This window comes from Patella vulgata, chromosome 2 (genome assembly GCF_932274485.2).
Source record: "Patella vulgata chromosome 2, xgPatVulg1.2, whole genome shotgun sequence".
NCBI lineage: Eukaryota > Metazoa > Mollusca > Gastropoda > Patellidae > Patella > Patella vulgata.
The window spans coordinates 72,241,180-72,265,635 of record NC_065880.2 but is presented as its reverse complement, the minus strand read 5'-3'; the positions used below and the strand labels follow the sequence as shown (position 1 = coordinate 72,265,635).

The 24,456-nt window shown below is 33.6% G+C and overlaps 1 protein-coding gene across 1 annotated transcript; it reads left to right on the top strand.

Annotated features, from left to right (window-relative positions):
* The first annotated feature begins 9,342 nt into the window (after window positions 1–9,342).
* LOC126810807 (uncharacterized) lies at window positions 9,343–23,009 on the top strand. Its single transcript, XM_050536088.2, has 7 exons — window positions 9,343–10,009; window positions 11,655–12,303; window positions 12,574–12,702; window positions 15,517–15,663; window positions 16,656–16,892; window positions 18,458–18,547; window positions 19,210–23,009. The coding sequence occupies exons 2-7, from the start codon at window positions 11,683–11,685 to the stop codon at window positions 19,561–19,563; spliced, it is 1,578 nt and encodes a 525-aa protein (XP_050392045.1). The 5' UTR covers window positions 9,343–10,009; window positions 11,655–11,682; the 3' UTR covers window positions 19,564–23,009.
* Window positions 23,010–24,456: the final 1,447 nt, after the last annotated feature.

Below are 24,456 nucleotides of genomic sequence, written 5' to 3'. Positions count from 1 at the left end.
TACGGACATAAACTAAGGAAGTGATCTGAAGCAGGTCTTTTAGATTGAAGACACAATGGACACGATTTTCTGTGACGTGCAAGCAAATTACCGGAAGGTTTATTACGCACAGGCTTACCGCTACCGTAACTGCCCATTCTCATACATCGTACCTCTTCACTAACTTCGAGTTCGTCTAACAATGATGGTAACGATTGAGAAATATCCTGTTTCAACGACGCAAGTGTAACAGAACGTAATTGAGTTGCATATTTTTGCTTAACTAACTTAGGTAAACCAGGATTGACTAAGCGTAGCCAAGTTATAACAATTATGTTTTCAAGGGATGGCGTAATTTCTTCTTCGACAATGCTGTCACCGTGATGTTTTAGACCGCACCCATCCACAAGTAGATTGTCCTCAATAAACGCCACAATTCTCTGATATAAATCCTCAGGTCGTTCTTCCAATTCTAATTTAAAGTCAGTAAAATCCAAAAACTGAGCACCGTTGTTTTGAAAGCCAAAATGAGCCCGAATGGCTTGCCACACGCAGGTAATGCTGACAGAATGTTTCACTATGGTTCCACGGGCTATTACAGGACAGTAATTGGCTATCTGACCAAGCATTAATTCTAAGAGCACAACTTTTTGTCTTACTGTTTTGCCATTTGCACCCTCGTCGTCTGTGAAACCCCTGTCTGGGTTATCTCGTCCTTTCTTTTGCCATACACAATCGTCACGTAGAAATTGCGCAAAATGTTCATCAAGGGACAAAATGTAAGTCAAATTTTGTTTCCATGACTCAAATGACGTAACAGTTTCTGTTTTGGTAAGTATTCGTTGTTGTTTAGGGGCTCTTAGTGTTGATGAGGCCATGGCACCAGTATATTATTTACCACCAAATTAAGTCCTAAAAATGCGTGATTTAACCACACGCAAATTGTTAACTATCGTACGAATCAAGTACGCCCGTTTGCTGTCAAAAGACAAATTTACCTTTTCCGGGAAAATGTAGTATGTTTTCCTTTACGAAAAGTTAATACCTTTAGAAGAATGGAGTCTGATCCAACTCTAGCCACCACGACAGTCGGTGAATAATCACCGGATTGGATTAATTACACAAACAGCGACAAACAATACAAGACTATTTAATGGCGGTAATAATACAGAGAGAACCGGAAGAACACAACATCACGTGGTTAACTGACCACTGGGACTTGTAAGATAAATAACATAGGAGTTCGTACTAAGCCTAGTACTAATGACTATGGCGTAGCAAAAAACACTAGATTTAATTTAAATTTATATATATAGTTAAATCTCGACTTTTGTGCAAATTTTTCACTTTTAATATTTAAACTAAAAATACAACAAAAACTCAATATTTAACATAATATATATAAATATTTCTTGATTTGTCTTTATTTTCATACTTAACATTTAGCATTGAATATTAAGACCAAAACAAGAGATTTGATGATATATAAATATTTAGTTAAATATTTAGTTAAATGTTTAAACATTTAGCTAAATGTTAAAATATTTAGCTAAATAATATATATTTAACTAAATAATATATATTTAGCTAAATAATATATATTTAGCTAAATAATATATATTTAGCTAAATAATAGAGAGAGAGAGAGAGAGAGAGAGAGAGAGAGAGAGAGAGAGAGAGAGAGAGAGAGAGAGAGAGAGCTAAATTTAGCTAGATAATATATATTTAGCTAAATAATATATATTTAGCTAAATATTTATATATTTAGCTAAATATTTATATATTAACTAAATAATTATATATATAGCTAAATAATTATATATTTAGCTAAACATATAGTTAAATTTACAAAGCGCAACCGTACCATGCCGTTTGTAAAATAATTATTGTTGTAAGCGACTTCACACTAAACGATGACGTAGAGGCCGTCCTCATTGCCTTGATCTGTGCGAACGGCACGGAGTACCGCGGCCGTGATTCGGGTTACAAGTTCGTGGTCAGCTTCCATTTCTAATTGCTATAGTAGGCCTATTGTGCCAAGGCTCACGTGTCGGGTACACGTCATCATTTTATGCGCAGTTTTTTGTGTCGCTTACGATAATAGAAATATTGGCGGGACCACAAATATATATTTAGTTAAATATTTATACATTTAGCTAAACATATATATTTAGCATGATATTTATATATTTAGTTAACTGTTTATATATTTAACTAAATATATATATTTAGTTAAATGTTTATATATTTAGCTAAATGTTTATATATTTAGCTAAATGTTTATATATTTAGCTAAATGTTTATATATTTAGCTAAATATTTAACTTTAGATTTTTCAGTGATTTAGTATTTAGCATTTATACCTACGAAAAACAGCACATTTAGCTATATATTTAACTAAGCGATGTGAAATCAAGATATAACATTTAAAGTATTTCAGAGACCAAAAAACTCGACTTTTAGCTACAATAGTTTTTGATATTTACATATATGCCATTTTTGTTCGAATATTTATCTAAATGTATATATATTCGGAGTTAAATCTAATGTTTTTTGCTATAAAAAAAATTAAATAATTATTTTACAAACGGCGCCCCATAACGGAAGAGGCGAGAAAAAAATTAAGGGAAAAATTGTCTATTTATAACTCGCACTACATTCGTCCATCATGAAATAAGGGGAAAAAATTACTAGTCTTAGTCCTTATAGTTCTTCGTCCTACGTTAGGTATTGTTTATTGGTAGTCTCGGTCACCCAGAACCTCCTAGTCTTCAACATACGGAGGGTCTGGGAAGGTTGTCAATATTTGACGTAAAGTCCATTGCCCATGCGTAACCGGGAGTTTGGTTTTTAATGTGGTTGATTAGCCAAGTCAAGTAAGAGTTGCGCCCCTTCCCACAATAAACCCCATAATTCTTGCATTAATATAAACAAACATGGACCGTGACGACGAATTAGGATTAATTTTAAAAGCATAGATATGGTCCATGAAGAGAGAAATTTTACAATAAAAAATTGAGAGTGTCAGATATTGAACTCGCATGCAATCAAATGGATTTTTTGAAATGACATTCTTAAATTAATTTCATAGGCGTAAACATCTTGTTTTAAGAGGAGTTACCTCCCTTAGACATTGTTTATGGTAATGTGAAAGACCGGATTATCTAGCCAATTTTTCTCAAATGTTGACAACCTGTCCAGACTAATATTCGTAGAATATTTTTCTGGATGATAGAGACTAGTTTATTGGTCGAGAGCATCTCTATGGTCGAGAGCGAGACATTAAGTAATCACTCGGCAAACCTCAACAGATTCCAGTACCCTACATCTAATCTCGGCTGCATAACAAAGTCCGCCATTAGAACTACTTTCAAGTTCCCGGATTACAATGGCGTTGTCCCTGACGACCAATGACGTCATTGATGACGACGTATTTGAAGAATGTTTTATCTTACAAAATTTTCAAAGTTTGAAGCTGTTTTTCTTTCAAGTTTATCTGATTTTCTTTAGACAATGATAAATTTGCACTGAAAATTCTACACACTCTTCTAAACGCGGGCAAGTTTCCCTTATAAGTAAACCGGTGCCGCATCGCAAATGTATAGGCGTAGGTACATATCATTTACTGTCACACAGCCGAGGCTAGATGTAGGATACCGGAATCTGCCGAGGTTTGCCGAGTGATTAAGTAACATATTGTAACAACAAGAGGCCATTAAACGACTAAAAATACAGACACACCGCACGTGCTTTTACAGTTGCCCGTACGATTATTTGAAATAATGGTACGCTTCCACCATAGACATATTAATAATATTATTAGTATGTCTATGGCTTCCACTGACCTGAGGCTGACATCGCAGACAATGTTTCATAAGAAACTTGCCAGAAAAGCTAGGAATGGGAGGAAGAAAGGATAATGCGCGGCAGCGCCATTCTGTACACAGAGATATATCTACTTCATACTTCGAGAATAAATCGCTGCCCTGAATGGCCGCCATAGCCAAAAATTAATACGTTTATATTGTTTTGTAATGCGGTTCACTATTTTTCACACTTGACATAGACACAAAGACCAAATAACCCTATTCATTTCCATTAAATGGGAGCAGAATAAATACTTAGTCTAATAGGGTGACCCACCATAAATAAATATCTCCATATATCTCGACAATTTCGCCACAATATTTATATATATGCCAAGCCTCAAATCAGTTTCACACAATTATAGTCACTAAATAAACGATCATGTTGTACTTAATAAGCTATGACCATTAATCATCTATAAATAATAGACTGAAAACTGGTTCCATGTGTCGTCCATAACATCCAGACACTTTTGAGTAAAAGATAGGTTACGTGCCCTTGTTTTGAAATTAGAGTCGCTTAACCAGTCTATCGACCATTCTAAGGCTGATTGACAGGTCGGGATAATCAAGACTACTTTTTTACGAAACATAACAGAAAGTTAGAACAAGAAATTGAATTAAGAAATGAACACGTTAGCTAGCTCAACAATTGTTTTAAGAAGCTTGTAAAAGTAAAATGAAACTACTGCTAGTATCATGTTCCTGCCTAAACCGAGTGTTTCAGAGATAGTATTTGTACTAAACCAAAAGATGCCGCTCTTAACGGTACAGTTAATGATAAAGCGATTTAAAAAATGAAACGAACGTAATTTCTAAATCTGCTGTAATAACCAAGAAGCTTAATTTTACTGCTATTCAAAATCGTCAACAATAAATTTTTTACGGCTGTAATAGTTGATAGATTTGTAGAGAATTGCACGTGCCATGGCTATTTATAGTATCATACTGTCAGAAAGTTGGCCTCGACACGCCGAATGTGCACGCTTCAGTGGTAGTCTCGAACTATCAGCGGTTGGCTGTATTTCTGTAGGTGCATGGGCCACCCTAACTTAGTGTCTCTTCACGCGCTTACGGACCATTCTAGTTTTTCACCAATGTTTAAAACATTCCTTTGAGAACCCGGTCGTGTGTCGTATTCAATGAGTTTTGAACATCAACAGCGTCGATCAAAAACTTCTCATTTTAAATGGAGAAAAAGCGGAAAACAGTTGATCATGTGAGGAAATGGAATATACAATGAATAAAACACACTAAATTCATCATCACCATTAGTAGGTATTCGGAAAGTATAATTTTTCACTGAATATGGAATTCAATAGTCAAGTTTTATCTGGAAAAAGTATTGTTTATTCTGACAACAGTGAGTATGGTCAACATAACTAACTTCAGGGAAAGAACACATGTATTTATAAATATTTGTTATTTACTTATTACATATTATAAGTTGTAATATATACAATCTTATTGATCTTCTTTACCAATGAATAACAAAAACATTATCAATCAATGATTTTGTGTCTCTTTCACGTTTGTTTAAATGAAATGGTTTGCCGGTAAAAACCACAACCGGATTTTACAACATCGTAAAAACGAGGTCAATACCGGAAAAGTCCATAGTAAGTTTTTCCACGCTGTCGTTGAAAATCAATTTGATTAAAAATAAGCTTGCAAACGCATTGTATTATTTACACCACCGCATTTTGTTTTTCTTTAAAAGCTGGCACAAAGTGCGTGAAAATTCTAAATTTAGACCAAGGTAACCCTCATGACCCAGTGAACAAATCAATTCTTTGGTTCTTTTTATCAAATACCCAAGGATTGAACACACATTTCGTCAAGAACTCGAAACTCTTGGTATAGTGTTCACGGAATAAAAGAACTGTTGCAAGGTGTATAATCTCCTGGGAATGCGAGTGATAATAAAGTCAATGAATTTATTTTCTTTAACACTAACCCGGATGTTTATTGTATTGGCAATGTGGTTCGTGTGAGTCCAGGTGTCATTCCAAGAATAACATTTATCTGTCTTTATGCCAGTGAAATATTAGAAAATGTCAACTTTTAAAAAAATGTTTAAACTTTGAAGTATTTCTATTCAAGGGAAGTAATCCCGTCCAATTTTAAGACAGAAGTCCTCAAACTAAAGCTTTTAAATTACAATAAGGTTTTAAACAATGAGCCATTACACCTAATAAAATTTCAAAATTTTAACACAAAATAGGCAGAATTATTTAAATCCAGAGGATTTGTTGATGACTCTAGAAACAACCTTGAAACATTGGTTGAGTCGTTTAGCCTCATTAATTTGCATTTCTGTTTTTCGGAAACAATTATTAAAATTCTGTCTCCAATTTCTTCAGGAAAAAAATAAATTTAAAAACAAAAAGTATTTAATCTTTAGAGGCATTTAGTAACTGAATAGGGCAATTAATACTATAACACATACAACTAATTTATTGGGCGACGACGTTGAGAGAATGCTTTTGGAGACGTCGCCAAATAAATTAGTAGCTATTTTTCCATAAGTATGTGTTAGTTTGAAAAGTATTTAGTTGCTCTTGTCAAATACGTTTAATTCCAAATATTAAAATTTTAACAACCATCGCACACTGGATTTGAATGGGTTATTTATTGATCAAGACCCCTAAAAATTAAATTGGTTTGTACGAAAGCCCAGAAGGCTCATTCCAAATTCCAAATTCCAAATGCGAAATTCCAAATTCATGTCTTACCGATAAAATAGCAAATTGGCAGTCCCCCCCCCCCTCAATTAAAGGCCCAATACCACTCCTGTTGTAACTGAATAATATGTCCCAAATTGTACTATTTTACAATATTCCAATTAATTGATGATACAAATTTCATCTTAACACACCTAATTTAAAAAATTGGAAAAATTCAACTAAATGATTTGAAAAGCCTAACGTAAACCTTTTCAAATGTGACTTGGATTTAAAAATATTTTCGAACCCTCTGGACAAGTAAAATAGGATGTAATGGATAATTTACACAACAGGTAGGACACATAAACATCTAATACTTAGAATAAGGCTATTATTTATTTTCTGGAACTGTCAAGCCAGCAAGAGTGTTATCGTCCCTTTAAACAAATTAGAATTTATATAAATTGTAATTTTACACAACTAATTACTTCTAGTTTACCTATCTGGGCCAGATAAATACCCGTTCCAAATTACTAGATTCCAAATTCCAGATTCCAAATTCCAGATTCCAAATTCCAAATTCCAAATGCGAAATTCCAAATTCCAATGAGCCTTCTGGGCTTTCGTAGGTTTGGCCTATCCATGGGTCGACTTTGCCTTTATCCGTTTCAATAAAACCCCAAATTATGGCTCAGTGACTATAGGTTTCCGGTGATCTTAAGGCGACACCATTACGGAGATCGTCGTATATTAGATTCAAAATTCTAAATTTGTTAACGTCATGCTATAACAGAGAGCTGACAGGCTTGTCAGTAGCTCCCAGGTTCTTTCTTCTCAGTTTGTGACTTGTGATCGTCTACGGTATTCTGACTTCACGTTGTTTTTAAGACTAACAAAATAATATATCCTTCTATACACTTCAAAAAAAGTAGGGGAAATTGAAATGCAAATACCTCTGCAGGTTGTGATATGATAAATAGTCATGGACACTTGACATGCTTTGAGAATATGTTCACAGATGAAGAACTTATCGCCACAACAGAACCACTGAGCTGCATGTGCGACACGCAATAGCGCCATACACGTGGGAGGGGTCCATTGTCAAATTTGACACCTCAAGAAAGGGTTGATGAAAACTGCCGCTTGCTGGTTTATCCTATCCATGTTTGCTTTCCTATCGGTTCCTGCATAAGATTTACTGTTTAGCGTATCTTTGCTTTAGTGTGTTACGTTAATTCGATCGGGAGGCGTGTTCGTCGACGTCAATGTCAACCGACAACACTGCAAGTATTGGCCGTGGCACTGCAAGAGGAGTCGGTCAGTTTGCCCCAAATTGTGATTGGACGGTTGGTTAGGAGCATGCCACGACGAATTACTGAATGTCTGAGGATTGGTGGAGAAATTACTCATTATGAAGACAAAAATCAAAAACGTCCATTTTCACTTTTGACAGTGTATCTCTTTGCGAGTGAAATGAGGGCGTCAGATAAGCCGCCCATATGAACTGTTTATGTTCGTGCGTAGGCAATTGGCCCGTTATTAACATACACAGGTTACCTCTAATAAAAACAGCAGTGCATTTCCGCAGTTTTGTATTGTTTCTAAATATCCCCTACTTTTTTTTGAAGAGTATATATATGACTTTATGGAGCCACGGTGGTTAAGTGGGTAAGACGTTGGCTCACAAGTCTGGAGGTCGCGTGTTGGATCCCTGCATTGGCCGAGAAAGTTCATCGGGATTTCCCGAGGTGGTTTCTCCTTGTCAGTGGTGCAGGACGGAGGGCCTGATATGGACAGCTGTCTCTTTATTCGGATGAGACGAAAAACCGAGGTCATGTGTAACATTGGCCATAGTGGCAAGTCACGCTGTATGACGTATGCCCGTCTTCATTAGCCCAGTATTAGCAAAACAGTGGGACGTTAAACCCCATTTCATTTCAATTATATGGCTTTATTGGATATTACGTTGAAATAGTCAAAGTGGCTCCCAGATACACCGTTTACTTATAGAAACGGATACTACGTCTAACACGTACGAAGACAGACCGTATCAGATTCACCGAATGAAGGAGAGATCCTTGCTTATCAGCTTCCCCGAATGAAGGAGAGATCCATTACTTATACTGAATGAAACAACATAAAATTGCACAATTGCGGAACTCACGACAATACAATAAACAAAACCCTTGTTATGAGTGTTTACTGGTCAGTCGATCTCCTGTTCGTCAAACTGAACAAGATAATTTACTAAAAGAAATGACCTGTACATTCAGCTGAACAAGATAATCCACTCAAAACAAGATAGTAAAAAACATCTTAGGTATGTACTCTACTTGGAACCACAAGTAGATAAATAAAATATGTCTAAATATATATACAATTAATCCAATTAAATAGAATAAATCTATAAAATTACTATACATATATAGCTACAATGCTATCGTCTAATTTCTAACTTTATTCGTGTAATTTGTAAATTAAGACAATGTAATGTATAATCTAATATTTTTATTTGTTCAGCGTAAATTTTAATTCGATTTCACTGGGCTAATGATGAAGACGTACTAAAATTTAGCCAGGACACGACCAACTGCCAAGTGTTTTCGTCCTATCCGAATTTATAGAATTTTAAATCTAATATACCACCAGGCCTGTAACTGCCCCCCCCCCTCCCTCATGTGGAAAAATTGTCGACCATAAAAACAATAGATATACATTGTCCGTCAATTTTACAGCACCCCCTGGGGTAAGGTTGGTCATGGTTGATCTAACCGCGAGCTATTGTAAGGTTTCCGTATGGGTGAAGTTGCGTGATTGATCCCAGGTGTGTTGTCTGTGTTACTTCGAGGTTTTTCTGCGATTCCTAGTTTAGTTATGCCACCCACCCATCCTCGCTGCTAAAGATCCACGCCTCACACACAAAAAAAGATTTAAATAGAGACAGCTATGTTAATCTCGAAATGACATATTATTTTATTTCTATTGGACAAAATCAATGTCAGTATTTATTGAGCATAACATATTCCCCCCACCCCCACCCCAAGCTTTGGCTCGTCAAAAGATTTTGTTCACCAGACTAGTAAATGATTCTCTCAATCAAATCAAAATATATATTTGGGCAGGCCCATTTAGGCCTAATTCCATTTAGGGGCTGGGCTCCACTTTCGGAAACTTTATTATAAACGTAGTTTAATGTGTGAATACGCTTCGAAATATTACAGAATCGATCATTATGCGCAGTAACCAGGGTGCGGTCGAAAATGCGATCTTCGTTCGTTTGACAAATTGGTGTAGCCTAGATCACCATGACGCCTATTAGAATGGTGTCTGCACGTGGTGTCTGTGTCTAATCGTAATAGGTGTTACTAAAAATAGAAATTCGGTCTTTCCAACAAATATCCTTGTTATTCCCTATTCTTCCGTTTATAAAGATTGCGACAGCTCCTGATTCACAATCTTTTACCAAGTCAAACAGCATCTACAAGCGGCAACACCGAGGTAAGCATTGTTAGTTTCTTCATAAAATAAATATGCATTCAGAGCACCGTAGATTTTACTCTGTGAAGTGCTGAACAGTTTGCAACTTTCGATTTTATTTTCGTGAATTTCATATCAGGATGGCCAGGGCAGTGTCATGTATTGTATTAAATTATATTACATCAACGTCTTCTAATGGAGATTTAAGTCATTTCAAATGACAGCAAATTGCTGAATTAAGGCTATGCAAATCAACGATTATATTTTGTCCTCGATAACGTGGTTTTCATCAGTCAATCTGTAGGGTAGGCCTAATCATATATGAATACGTAAACCAGCTGTAGGGGCCGGCAAGCTTAATATTCTCTCCTACTTTGATGGGAACGGATCTTATCAATGTAAAATACCGATACCTTAGCAAAGTCCTTATTTAAGTATAGCAGTAACAGCTAGTATTTAATTGCTTTAGACAATGACATTATTAGTAATAACAATTTAAGTAGGCCTATCTTATTATACGGTAATACTAATAGGACTGGGAATTTAATACACATGTGTAATGATCTCATTGCAAAAGGGCAAAGTCATAGTCCTAGAAAAGCCCACAAAAGGTAGCTCAGACAAAAATTGTAGGACCTATTCCATAAAATTGTTCCCCATAATAGTTTTATGGAATTTCCCAAAAAGAAGAAAGAAAATGGATTCACAGTTTATTGTTAGCATTATAGACCGACCTTGTAATAAATACCGTATATAATAGATTTTTTCTGTAATTTCCTCATTTTGTATGTGGCATGTTCTATTTCAAGGAATTATATAAGGCAACATAATGCACTGCGGTGAGGTCATTTATACAAGCAGTTATAACAGGCAATAAGTTAATTATTTATGAAATATATTACACATATACTGATACAATCGACAATTTCCATATTTTTATTCCAATGTGCTATTTTGAGGAATAGATATATAAGGCAATTGAATACGCTGTGGTGAGATCATTTATATAAGCAACCCAAATATATAAGCAAGAAGTTATATATCTTTATTCTATGAAATGTATCCTGTATAGTGGTAGGCCTACTTTTATGCATGTTAAAATTATTCATTAAAATCAGGAGGTACATAATTGTTTAAATAGAAATCTGTTTGTACATGTATAACTTTTTCAAGTCACTGTTCACTGCATGGTTATATACTGACTATTTCTTTCAGAATCCAACTACAGTTTGAATAATATTAGTTTAAAGTCTGGTGGTCTTTTGGGGGATTTCAAATCCCTTGCACATGCACAGTTTTTTGAAAGATGAATTTCTATAAGGACTATCAGTCCAAAATGGTTCAATTCTTTTGTTGGGCCTCTTTTTAATCTAACTGAATTCAAGCAAAGAGATTATTTACCATTGATATTTTCTTAATTAAGTGAACTTATGTAATCAATTTGGTTATATTTTGGTCGGGAATAAAGCCATGAATAATTTGATATTGTCCCAAAAATATAAATGATGATTGTTGACATTGAATTTGATTTGAATGGAATAAAATGGTTATATATATATATATATATATATATATATATATATATATATATATATATATAATTTAGTACATAATATTGCTGTTTTTATTTGTTTTCTGACATAAGTTATTGATCTTTTATTTTTAGTATTAATAGTGCTATATTTTGAGAAACCATGAGCAAGGAAAATATATCCGGAAATAATGAAGTTTCTGACTTTCTGAACATGCCTTATGTGAAGGTTGCTACCCATGAACTCGCACTCCTGGTACGAGAAATACAGAAATCACAGATGGAAAAAAAGCAAATGTCTGAATATATCAAACATTATTTTACATCAAGCAACCATCCAGAAAAATTACCCCAAGTTGTTGACTCTCAGGACAAAAATAAATGTTCACAAAATATGGGAAATTTAGTTGGTCGAGGGGTGAGAGGCTGTGAAAGTTCAGACAACGAACTGGAAGTGGACTGCGCCCCAGAATTTCCATTACCTATAAATAGAGAATATAAATCTGCTCCTGAATTAACTGGAAGCAAGTTCATATATGATGAAAGGAGCGTTGCAATGGCATCATGTGAGAATGAAACATATCCTATTATATTATCATCACCCACATCTACATTATTACCAAAGTTACCTTCATCAGATAGTATCTTGCAGCCTAGATTAAACAATGTGGATATTGGGGTTTCTAAAAACTATTTTGATTCTGCCTTAGAAGAGTTAGCAAAGACTAAAGAACTGAATTCACATCTTATAAGGATAACAGAGCAAGATCCTAGTTATATTATGGTGAGTTGAGATTAAAAGTAGGCTCTAAAAGAGGAACATAATTAAATTTGCCTTATTGTAAGTTATTTGAGATCACAGTATTTTGGGTTAAAACAACATTTTACTGTACTTCCATGTTATGATTCAGCGGCTAAATCCACTGAGTCACAGCGACTCCAAACTTTAAAAGCATCTCTGGGATATAGATGTATTTTTATTATAGGCCCTATTTCATGGGTTAAATCTAGTAATTTTGGTTATTCAATAAATTGGTACCTTATTTTTTCCCAGAATTTGGTAAAGCTTCAAAGTCTGTATGATGAAACTGTGAGTGAGAATAGGAGAATGAGGATCATTATTGAGCAGCAACAACTATATAATGAAAACCCAGACCAACTGGTCTCTGATTTGTCCAAAAAGGTTGGTAGGAACTTTCTTAATTCTGAGAATGATATGCTTGGCTACATTGTATATAATTTACATGCAGGCCAGCAGATAATGATTTTAGTATATCTTACAAAATATCAGGCACAACTGAACTAGTTCTTGACAATTTGAAATTTGTGCTGGATATGTATTAATTTAATAATATCAACAAAACACATAAAACATACAAATCTGTACCAGACAAAATGACAGACACCAGAGGGAATTGCACCTGGCAATGCCTGAATTTGTGCCTGATAATGTCTGTGACAGGTGCCCTATTTCCAGGCTTGATTACATAATAAAATATAAATCGAGGTGAAGTGAAACTAGAATATAAATGGAGTACCAGGTAAAAAATGATGGAAATTACACCAGGTGATTTAAAAGGTGTAAAAATTACATTCTGAGAATATCTATAACAAAACTGAAAGTGAAAGTAAAGATGATCAAAGAAATATTTCCAGCAGGTAAATTCTTCCTGTATGGTAAACGTATGTTTCACAACTGCTCATAAACAAAGAGAAATCGATTAAATCTGAAGTACTATTTTATATTAAAGGCATATAGCATTAACTCAATATTATCTATAGGTCTAATATTAAAAATTAAAAAAATAAATTAGAATTCAATATTAGTTCTGTTCTATATATTGATTTGTTATCTTACTGTGAAAGTATGGGCTCTTGATATCCAATATTTAAGACACAATAAACATATTAAAATCAGTTCCGGACGTCAAGTTGTCTATGGTCTTGAGTGCCAGAATAAAAAAAGATGAATATGTAGAATGGACTGCTCACATATTTCCCTGAATATAATTGATTAGAAATTAAAATAATAAATTTAAGAATTGAATGTAAATACCTCTATATTAAATCAATATGTGCTCTTCATCTATTTTATGGTTCCAAAGAATAGAGCTATATGCCCTTTAATTCATTTTTTTGTTTTAATTGTCAGATAAAATAAATCATGTTTATTATTTCATTTTTTGTTATTGATGTATAGGATTGAATTTGTTCCAGTTAAAAATACATTTGCTTTTGGAGCGATTGTTACCATTAAACTTCCACATTTAAATGGTTGCATGGCAACCTATCATCTAAAATGTTCAAGGAAGATAGAAATATATATATTAAATTTAAATTCATTACCATTTAAGATATCGTTTACATAACCAGGTTGTGTGTAATTGCAGTCATCTGGGTAGTATATTTCTGGCTCAAGGAAATCCCCAGTTTATTCAACAATTTATTTTCATACATGAATTTGGGAACACCTGTAAAAATATTCCTTCTTATTTTATCGGGAAATAGACTTATTTAAAACAAGAAGTAGTTGGTTGTGCTGTTAAAATGCGTTTAGTTCAAATTTTTGAAAGATTAAGCAAAACATTTTTCATGTGATTCAAGAGGCCATTTATTTATCAAATTAGTGTGGCCTAATTGAAGATATACAATAAATTATTGCATCTAAAAAGACAATATGTCACATATTCACATATTTCAAAATGCTATAACTGAGATTTGGAAGTGGGCACTAAAATATATAAATATCATGTTATGTATAGTAATACCCATATTTAAAAATGTTATTACTAAAAATACTGCAAGTTTTACACACAGTTGAAATTAAAGATACATTCCCGCATACAAACTGGGTGATTTGGTGATATATTTGGCCTAAAAACATATTCAAACTAATTAATTTATCATAAATTTGCTTCAAATCATTCTCAAAACATTGTAATTGTATTGCCATACTTTTATTGGAAATAACCACCCAATAAATACTTTTCTGGGAACCTATCTTTAATGATTAGAATAATATATTTAAATGTAGTATGGATTTATTAATTCTTAGTCCCCAATATATACAAATTATTCATTAAAACTGACGAAAGAAAGTTTACTTTTTACTTAAATAGGTATTCTGCAAGAGCTAAATTTACTAATTGTCAGATGTTTTTCTGTCTTCAAATGTTATATAAATTATTATTTAGACATTTATTCAAATGAAAAACCCATAATCAACTCTCTTGACCATTGGACGGCTTAGATATTGAATTGATTAGATACTACCTCCAGTGACTTGATTATAGGTCTGATAATGAAGCTTCATTTATTATCATGGAGTTGGTTCATTGACAATCAATAACATGCATCATTTTTCTTTAAAGTAACGATACGTTATTTGCTTTTATGGCTAAATTTTGGCATAGTCTCGGTCATCATTACTAAAATCATTAATATAAACAGCTTAGTCTCGATTATCCACTTTTTTTTGATTTAATTATCAACGGCCGTTAGCGGCATATAGGAATGTAATCCAGCCAACATCGAAGGCTAGCCTTGACATTGAGAGTTTATTATGGTCTGGATAAGTTAATTAATGTCTAATTGATAATTTAGATAACATTTCAGGCCTAAAGAAAGACTTGTAATAAGAAGATTTTGCTCTTGCATAATGCATGTGTAAGAAAACAAAATCAAAATGCAAATGCTAGATAATCTCCCAGCAAGGATTCCTTCGGATCTAAAACAGGCCTATCATTTCTGTTCACCCACAACAAAATGGCAGTGGGCTTATTACATAGCGAACAGTATAGATCAATAAAGTTTCAGGTCAACATATTGTAAATACTGAATGGAATTGAACCATTTCTGAACTGATAAGAGATTCAACTTTTACAATAGTGTTCAAAGGAATTCCATGAGACTTTAAGTACCGTACTTATATTATTAAATATATGTGTATATTGTGATGACCTTGGTTGTAATATGTACTAATATATCTATTATTCAGGTTTCCCAACAAGAAAGACAACTGAGTTTACGTAATTTAGTTTGTGAACATCTTAATAAACAGTGTGATATGTGGAAAGGAAAATATAAAGAAAGTGTAGAAAAAAGCAACATATTGTCCAAAAAATTAGCTTCACTGACAGATCCTGTAAGTCAGTTTTCATATTATCTTGCTTTATGCTTGCTTTAGGCTGCACAGGATCATCATTGTCTATAGAAATGATATGAAATGCAAAAAGTGTAAGAAACATTTTCTTGGCACTTTTAACTTCTAATATGAGAAGTGTTTTTTTGAGCTCTAGAAGGATTAGGCAAAATGTTAGCACTTGGTTGGATAGATAATCCAGTAGCACTGCCAGAAGGGTTCATTAGGGGCCCTCCATCTAACCGATTTCAAAAATTCAAAACACTATGTTTGTACTTCAAATTCAAAGTTAACCATATCCAAGCCCCATGAGCTGATTTCCCCCCTTTCTGGTGAATGCTAAGATGTAATTATGTTGATTGTGTTCCTTATTCAATAATAATCATGGCTTTAGGATACATTGAATTATGCTTATATGTTGCCAACATAAAATCGAACCATAAGAGTTGGATGATATTTCTCGTAAGATTTGAAAATACTAAGATAGGTTTGGTGTAAATGCTACTTGTATTAGTTCCGAAATGACCTAGATGGTATTAAGTTGACGTTAAACCCATGTCCCTCTCTTTCCATATCCAGGACAAAATCAATGTGTAATGTATATTATCATTGGAAATTTTCTGTAATTAGAGTATAAATTATAGTCATGAAATCGAACCTTAAGAGTTAGGTGATGTTATTCATATAAACTGTAAAAATACTAAGATATGTTGTAAATACTTTTTGTTGTTTTTTTTCTTTCGGCATATAGGGCTAGGTGACCGAATGGTTTAATGCATGCACTTTAGATCATTAGGTCTGTCATTGAGTCAAGTGGCATGGTTTAGATTGTAACAAGTTGTAGGGTTGCCTGTCCAACCTCACAGGTTTTCTATGGATCCTCCGGTTTCACCTCATTGTTAAAGACCCCTAAATGAAACTGATCATGTTATTCCCAAAATGACCAAGTTTTTGTTGAGTGGCCGTTAAACCCCAATTCTCTACCTCTATTTCAGAGTAAAAGTTATTGTAATACAGGAGTGCAAACACAAGAAGAAAGCACCCCAAAGTTTGATGCCTTGTTAGATAATGACAACAACAACCGAACAGATGATGAAATATACAAGAGAGAAAGTTATACACATGATGTATCATTAATTAACAGTGAGGACCTTGATACGGATGAAGAAACATCTGTCCAAATAATCCATAATCTTAACACAGAGAACGACCTTCTTAAAGAACAATATAAGGTGGGCATAGTATTGATTAATTTGCTTGATGTTAATCTAGGGATCTGTGGTGTCTCAGTGAGTAAGGCGCTGGCTCACTAACAAGGAGTTCTTGGGGATGTAGTATGGAGGCCTGGCAGAGACAGCCCCTAGTCGTTTGGATGGGATGTAAAAAACACAGTCCCATGTATACGTTCGCATGCATGTAAAAGAATCCTTGACAGTTGGAATTCTATATAAGAGTAGACCAAATTTTCCTCCTAGCACACTGTATGGCCTGGCCTACTTCGTCTTCATTAGCACAGTGCAGAAAAGTAGGACGTTAAACCCCATTTCATTTTGATGTTAATCAATCAGATTTTTCCTTATAGCCAATTATTGAATAACTAAAAAATTGGATTAAAATGAAATTAAATTCTATTTATGAGACGCTTCCTAATAAATAAGTTAATGAATAAGTTGGGATTAATTACTTTTTCTATTTCTGTATTTTAATATGTGTATGGGAGATAAGATAAAGAGATGGCAGTTCTCGCTGTAATAGTTAAAAACTAGATAGTGTAAAGGTAATTTGCTGAAAATTTCAGTCAAATTGATCCACTATGAGCCGAGAAAGAAGCGGGTGAAATTTTTGCATAGTCTCGGTCATCATTACTAAAATCATTAATATAAACAGCATAGTTTCGATTATCCACTTTTTCTGATTTAATTATCAACGGCCTTTAGCGGCATATAGGAATCTAATCCAGCCAACATCGAAGGCTAGCCTTGACATCGAGAGTTTATTATGGTCTGGATAAGTTAATTAATGTCTAATTGATAATTTAGATAACATTTCAGGCCTAAAGAAAGACTTGTAATAAGCAGATTTTGCTCTTGCATAATGCATGTTTAACTTTTTCAGATGTCAGTAATTTCTTCTTGTTATATCAATATAATATAAAACAATGACTTCATGCCCTAGGATAGTTATAGAAACAGGACATGATATAAAACAAAATTAACGTCAATGAATATTGAAGGAAGTGAATTAAACACTTGTATACATGATTTAAATCTTTCAGTTTATACACAAAGATTTTAATATGGTGGTATAGTCCCATCGGGATGAAATTCATATTTGGGTTGGAGAGAGGCGGGGGGAACTGTCAATGCAGCGAAACCAGAATGGGGTCTTGAGGGCTTGCCCCCAGGACAATTTATAAACTAAAAACACATACTTGCTGATCATTTGGGTGCCCGACCGCTAAAGCCCGGGCCTCCCCACTGCTCACCCACCTCCACCCCCCCCTCTTTCCAATGGCCTTATATTGACATCACCCCAGCAATGCTGATGGTATCTTTTTGATGCTTTAATAGCGTTTTCAGCTTATTGAATTTGTTTAATTACCAACAATTATTCCCAAGAAACAAAATATTATGGAAATCATCATTAATTCTCCTCAACAGAAAATATTTTTGCTTTGAATTTATCAAAATGTTTATTGATGGGTTGTATGACTTTTCTGTTGGTAGGAGTATTCATTGCTTCTAGTGTCTGTTTTATTGTTACATTATAACATATAAAAATGAAATCTTTTGTATAGGTTTTACAAGAAGAATATCAGAAATTAAACTCTGAACATGCCAGGGAAAAAGATGTCCAAAGTGAAAGAATGACACATTTGAATCGCCAGGTTGGTATGATGACTTTTCTATATCAGATGTGGATCAGGCAATTCAGGCCTGTGTTTTACCTTTAATAAATTACTTAAGAGTATCTTTAATTTGCCCTAATGGAGAGAGAGAGAGAGAGAGAGAGAGAGAGAGAGAGAGAGAAATGCGGTTGAATGTCACTTGACACAAGCTAGGTCATTTTTATTTGAATAATCCACTTGTGCATGGGAGGAAAAGAATTTGAAGGTTTTTGTGGTTTAAAATATAAATCTGCTTGTCCTATATTCTAAATGAACTAACAATAGCGTTATGATTCTATTTGTGGCCTCATAGATCCTCATATATTAAATTATTTTAGAGCTGCAGTGGTTCAGTGTGGTTCGCTAACTAGGAGGGCATTGGTTTGCTTCCAAACAGCATCAAGTCGTTTGGATGGTACAAAGACCAAGGTGTACAAAAAAAAAAAGATCCTGTGTTGTGTACACATTGGCGTGCACGTTAAAGAACCCATGAAAGTTTGGAATTTGAAATAAGAGTAGGCCAAAATTCCCTCATAGCACACTGCATTATTCAATAATTAGCCCAGAAGGTGCAGCAAATTCCATTTCATTTCATTTCTCTCATAAAATGTATATTTATTTGGATTGAACAAAAACTTAAAACAGGGTTTTTCTTTTTTCAGCTGTTTTCATTAACTATAGAGAAAAATACATTACAGAATACTTTAAGAGACGCTTCATTTAAAAGAACTAAAAGACAAACAGAAGAAGACAAGAAAGTAACCTCCTCAATGCCTTCCACTTTAAATACAGAGGATAATGTTCTTCTAAAAACCATTAAGTTGATCTCCTCCGATAAAAATATTAACAGAAGTATGGCTTTCTCAGAGTTAAATTTTAATTGTGAAGAATCATTTTTTAAGGCAGATCATGTAGATAGGATTAAATCCCAACCCAGCTCTTGTCCAATTATTTCTATGTTCCAACGCACACAACCGTCAAACAAAAACAAGCATGAAACAAATATATATTATTAGCCTTATGTGTATTATTCGAAATTTTAAAGTGATAAAACACATGAGCCATTATCAAATTTTACTCTCAGACAGACATTAAAATAGTGACCTAAAGTAGTTAAAGTTCTTTGATTTAATACCCACATTAATATCAGTACCTACCTTTGTTATATATTTAATAATATCTATCCCATTTTGTAAAGAAAATCTATAAATTATTTTTATTTTATCAAAAAAACACCTGTCATCAGAAAAATATCAGGGGGATGTAATACAGTGGGCGCTAAAACTTTACTTTTAGCAGTAATAGGTATTAGATACTAGATGATTGTGACTAAACTGGCGAAAAAATCGAGAAATGTGAGAAATAAAAGAAGCAAATTTATGATTAGCCTTTGTGCGATTCAAGTTAGCTACTTTGTAGCAAATTGATTATTTGATATAAGAGTAGGCCATAGTGTCGTTGCCCAGGCAAAATTTCCCTCATAGCGCACAGTATGGCTCATTTTCATTAGCCCAGTAGGAGCAGAACAGTAGGATGTTAAATCCCATTTTATTTCATTTCATATTTTAAATAATTTTAAACTTACTTGAATATTTATTCATTTGCATCATCACAAGGCTGAGAAAGTTGCCCAGGATTTTCCTGTGTGGTTTCCCACTGTCAGTGATGCAAGATGGTGGGCCAGTCAAGGAAAAGTGTCTAGCCATAATGTCACTTGTACAGTTTTGTGTATATGTAAAAGAACCCTTGACAGTCAGAATTCGCAAATAAGAGCAGGCAGTAGCACCGCAGTACGGTTAACACTGCATGGTGTTAGATTAGTTAGAACCCACTTCATTAGACATTACTGATCATATAGGATTATAATTGGATCCTTTTTACATTCTCACATTGTTGTCCTGTCTTGTAAATTTTAGAATAATTATAAGGAAGAATGGTTGTAGCAAAGATTATTTCCGGGTTTAACCTGGTAAAGTTTGCCTTGATTAGTATTACTCATTATTTCTTTTTATGTAATCTATGTTTAGTCTTGATGATTCAGATCTCTAATTTCTACCTGTGTGAAGTTAATAGGTTTGTTTAGTGAGATTAGTATGACTGTTTTCACTTTAAAATTTTGCCAGTTGTTCAATTTTTGACATATTGAGTTTACCTCAGATTAGATAGATATTTTATTCAAAGAATGTGCCAGTTTTTAGCAAGTTAAAACTTTAAATTTAACTATATTTATTGTGTTTGAAGATTAAATTCTTTGAAATTCTAATTATGTGGCATATAAATTGACTGGCAGGTAAGTTCCCTAGATAGTCAATTTGACTGCCAGTCAGTCAAAACTGGTAAATATGACTGAAACCAAAGCGGAGTATAGCAGTCTTTTGATCTCAACTACCTTACAAGAAACAGGTTTTTGAAAAAAAAATGTTGTAACCAATAAATCAGGATACAATATAGAGTGGTATTTGATTGATCTAATGCTAGATTCCCACTATCACAATTCGCTACGATTGAAATCGTGGTTTTAATCATGAAGTAATCGTGGTGATTCTATCAGGTCTTATCATATATTGAGGTCAGTCATAGCAATTGTGTTGATTGTAATGAAACTTATACGAACGTATCTGCACATACCAGATCATGTACTCAAAAGGGAAAATCCTATCATAACGAATCGCACAACAGTGGGAACCTGGCATAAGTTAGACATTATATATGGATATAACTACTTCTCTATTATTTAATAACAACGTTTCGTAACACATACAGGTCACGTTTTCAAGTTAATTTGTACAATTGTTTGGTTTTTTTTATACATATGTTTATTACAATTGTTTCAATATTTTTTAAATACTTGTATATATTTGTTAGATTGGTGTTAGACAGATCAAAATGTCAACAGTTTGTCAATACCAAGTTTGGTGATATCCATTGTAGTTTGTACGATAATAAATCTATATATGTAAATAATTTGATCATTTGTTTATTAATAAAGTACATTTGTTTTGTTTAGTGAACAGTTTAAATAGTTTAATGTTGACTGTAATTATAAGACAGATTTGTTTTAAATATTCATTAAAGCTTCACTATTCTAGGAATTAAATAATATTCTTTAAATTCTAACTCAAAGGAACTTAAAAGTGTCTTCTACTTCTCATGTAGGATAGTGCAGAGTTTATTTCCTCTATATTCATAGGGTAATTTATCTGGCTTGCTTATGTGCAGTTCACAGTTTAACAGTACATAAGGAGTACATATTCACTAGAGATCCGTTTCTACTTAATTAAAATTTCTCTTTGTTGTTAATTAGAAACTTGAGGCTCTTTAATAATACTTATAGTGATGATATCTAGGAAAGAGAAAAACACATAATAATTTAGTTAAAGCTGATGGTACAAATTATAATTATATAAAACTAAAAGTTCTGATGATTTTCATACATTTATTCTTTTCGTGGGACTTAAAGATGCATTATATAAGAATTAGATAAAGAGCTAGCCATTCTTGCTATAATAGTTCAAAAATAGATAATGCAAACTGAATATATTGAACATTTCGTTGAAATTACTCTATTGTGAGGAAGATATTAGCCTTTGAAGGTTTGACAAGATGTGTGCATTAATTAAACCACCGTACTGGTTGTTCGAAGCTAAGCCTCCTTCTAAATTTTTAAATTAAATCAAAATAATAGCTGAACTCTGCTGAACCGTTCTAATTAACTTAATATCGGAGATATCCAATGGCATCCAGAGTTGATTATGGTCTTGTCATGTTAATAAATTTCTAATATAACATTTCAGGCCTAAATAAAGACCTGCAATAGGCAGATTTAGCTCTTGCATAATGTATGTTTAATATAGCAGGCAAATTTTCCATACAATGCTTTTGGTTAGGCCACATGAAAAAAATATTCTGGTTCCCAGATGTTCCTGTATCACTTAAAAAGGGTCACGTAACCTGTTTTGATTTTAAAAAATAAAAAATAAAGTCTCATAAATTACTGCACAAATATTTTACCCCAGTTATAGTATGACTGAAACCAGGCATGTGCGGTAGGCTCATTTATCAAATATACAACCCTGATAAATGTTACTGTCAGTCATACATGATACTGGTTAATCTTAAATTCCTATAAACAACAGGATGAGATAAATGTCATGTAGCCAAGTAATGATCCTACGATAAAATAAAAACACAAAAAAACAACCTTTCCTTCTGCATCAGATTTTTGTTAAGGATTGTCTAAGAACCAGTTTATTTTTTTTTGCATGGCCTTAGTTATACAAATTTTTTGCTTAAGTAGAATGTAATAGAAGTTCAAGGATTGTAATAATAACAGTCCATACTTGATATTATTATTTATCAGATTGTAATTACAGTCCATACTATTATGATTTTGTTTTTATTGATTATAATTATTTAATGTTATATAACTACCCGATAATGTTTTCACAAAATAAAAAGATTACAAATTACTATGTCTTCTTTTTTTGTCCCCCGCCTTTCGAAGAAATCAGGGGACTATTAAAATGGGTCTGTCAGGGTAAGCAGAGCAATAAGCAACTTGATTGGCCGAGACTTTGGTATACAATAACTCTCCTTCTAATTTTATTCGGTCAATGCCTTGATGCAAATTTTCTGCTTAGGGTAAGCCCAGATAAGAAATTTGATTGGTTGATGCTTTGGGACACGATAACTTTAATTCTAATTAAGTGAGAGTGAGGGCACCTGGTGTATAGTTTTATCACATCAATACCTTGACTAAGTTCAAGAATGAACATTTTCTGCTGAGGGCAAGCAGAGCGATAAGCAATTTGAATGGTCGAGACATTTGAACACAATAAGTCTCCTTCTAATTGAGATAGAATGTTCAAACTTGGTGTGGGCCGTTCATTTGGTGAATGCCTTGGAGTTTGATGATGAACATTGTCTGCTTACGGTAAGGATGAATCTGATTGGTTGATCCTTTGGGGATGAAACTCCAAGTATAGATTCATTATATTATTACGTTGACTAAGTTCGATGATGAGAATTTTCTGCTTAGGCTAAGGAGCGATAAGCAATTTGATTGGTCAAGACTTTGGGACACAACAACTCTGCTTCTAATTGAGGTAGAATGTTTAAACTTGATATAGATGTTCATTAGGTGAATGTCTTGACTGAGTTCAATGATTATAACATTTCGAGCTAAAGCTATATTAGCTAAGCAGAGCTAAGCAATTTCATTGGTCGATGCTTTGGGACAACATAACTTTGATTCTATCTGATAGAGAGTGATGAAACTTAGTGTATAGTTGGTAATCAGTTTGATTGCCCGATACTTTTGAAAAAAATAAATGTGTGATTAATTAATATGTCATCTATTTATTTTGGGATTTCGGCGGGGGACATCAGCCTCACTTGGCTTATTTTTTTATTAAATCAAAGTTTAACATATAACGGGTCTCTATTGCATGTATATATGTCACAATGACATATTTCTGACGAGATCCCCAGTGAGCGAAAAAGTAGGCAAAATGTGAATTGTACAAAGTTTGTGGGATGCAGACCCTCTAAAGCCCCCAATTTTTGTCCGATTTAGATGAAAATTCCTACTGAAAAATATTAATGGGACCACATTTAAAAAGGTTGTATATAGAGGACTAAGGGCCTATTAAGGAACAGCGTCTAGTAGTTCGGTTGGGGCGATAAATCGAGGTCCAGTCGGTATGTTAGGGAATTCGATGAAAAGTAGGCGGAGACGCAGAGCTCTGTCCAGGCAAAATTTCCTTCACAACAGTACATAATATCCCCTGTACGTCTTCCTCGGTTGATGCAAAAAAGTAGGATGTACTTAAAGGATTGGTGCCAGTCATTATCACATATGTGATAGAGCTGGTTAAACACATTCCAAATATAATTTTATGTCAGAGATC

Coding starts and splice junctions, on each gene's coding strand:
- LOC126810807 (XM_050536088.2), top strand. CDS start 11,683: ATGAGCAAGGAAAATATATCCGGAAATAATGAAGTTTCTGACTTTCTG. Junction 12,703..15,516: donor TCTCTGATTTGTCCAAAAAG/GTTGGTAGGAAC, acceptor TCTATTATTCAG/GTTTCCCAACAAGAAAGACA. Junction 18,548..19,209: donor TGACACATTTGAATCGCCAG/GTTGGTATGATG, acceptor TTCTTTTTTCAG/CTGTTTTCATTAACTATAGA.